Raw genomic sequence first — 1,359 nt, 5'->3', positions numbered from 1 at the left:
TTCTTTCACGATAAATGTGATTTTTTGAAAGGACCAGTGCATCTTATGCCCCAAAGGGTAAAGGTGTAGTTCGGTTCTGACTTTCATATGGTTGATATTGCTAGTATTTTATATTGTCTCTAATACTAGTTGATTTGAATAATTTGGTGTGTTTTAACATACCTAAGTTATGCTCCAAAGATTTAGTGTGTATATTTTTCTGGCCTATACTGTCTCCAGGATGTCTATTCAGGGCAGTCTATTTTCTACTGTTCCTATCTTATCTGGAGATAATTATAAAAATGGAAAGAAGACCTAGATGTAGCACTGTGTCTGATGGAGTTGGACTTAGCTCTTAGAGAACCTAAGCCCATAGTTACAGCCACTAGCACAACTAAGGAGAAACAGAAATTAGAAAAATGGGAAACTGCTAACAGAAAGTGTGTCACCTTGATGAAAAGATCTATCCCTGAAAATATGAAGGCTAGTGTGGAAAAGATGGACACTACAACTGAATATATGGCTGCCATCAAAGAAGTTTTTGAGGTTTCCCAAAGTGCTGAGAAAGCAGAATTGATGAATCAAATCCTCTCAGCCAAGTTTGATGGCAATGGAAGTGTCAGGGAGCATATTCTGGAGATATCTTCCATGGCACAAAAACTGAAAGATCTGGAGACTAACCTGGATGATGATTTTCTAGTCTCTCTTACACTGAAATCTCTCCCAGAGCAGTATGAGACTTTGAAGACCACCTATGCGGCTTTGAGGGTAAAATGAACTATGAAAGAATGGATCTCCGATTGCACACAAGAAGAGCAGAACAAGAAAAGAAAGAAGAAAATTGAGAATGCAAATGTCACCACTTCTAAGGGTAGTATTGGACCTTACAAGAACAAGAAGAGGTTTAGCAAGAAAGGCAGGTTTAAACCATATGACAGGGCTAACAGGGACAGAGCACCTTAGCGGGATCAGTCTCAAGCAGGCAAGAAAGATATGGGTGGTCTGGAGTGTTTCTGGTGTCACAAGAAGGGGCATATGAAGAAGGACTATAGGGTTAGGCAGTCCTGGTGGGCAAAGAAGAAGGATTCTGGTACTCACTTGTCCCTTATTTGTTTTGAATCCTTTAATGTTAATGCCCCTATGGATTCATGGTGGATTGATTCTGGATCCTCTATTCATGTCACTCATTCCTTGCAGGGGTTCATCAGAAGGAGGACACCAAGCAAGGATGAAGTGGCGGTGTTCGTCGAAAATAGAGTAGAGGTTGTTGTTGAAGCCATTGGAGTAGTTAGAATTTTATTGTCTGGTGATTTATTTTTGGATTTAGAAGACATTGTGTATGTTCCCTCCATGAGGAGGAATTTGATTTCTGTTCCAAAA

At 39.9% G+C, this 1,359-nt stretch overlaps 1 protein-coding gene across 1 annotated transcript; it reads left to right on the top strand.

Moving 5' to 3' along the window:
• The first annotated feature begins 315 nt into the window (after positions 1 to 315).
• Positions 316 to 756, top strand: LOC122655275. Its single transcript, XM_043849480.1, has one exon. The coding sequence runs from the start codon at positions 316 to 318 to the stop codon at positions 754 to 756; it is 441 nt and encodes a 146-aa protein (XP_043705415.1).
• The last annotated feature ends 603 nt before the right edge of the window (positions 757 to 1,359 follow it).

Source organism: Telopea speciosissima, chromosome 3 (assembly GCF_018873765.1).
Source record: "Telopea speciosissima isolate NSW1024214 ecotype Mountain lineage chromosome 3, Tspe_v1, whole genome shotgun sequence".
NCBI lineage: Eukaryota > Viridiplantae > Streptophyta > Magnoliopsida > Proteales > Proteaceae > Telopea > Telopea speciosissima.
The sequence above is the reverse complement of the archived record's forward strand: the minus strand, read 5'-3'. Positions and strand labels throughout refer to the sequence as shown.

Excerpts from the sequence above, each read along its gene's own strand:
- LOC122655275 (XM_043849480.1), top strand. The coding sequence starts at position 316 with ATGGAGTTGGACTTAGCTCTTAGAGAACCTAAGCCCATAGTTACAGCC.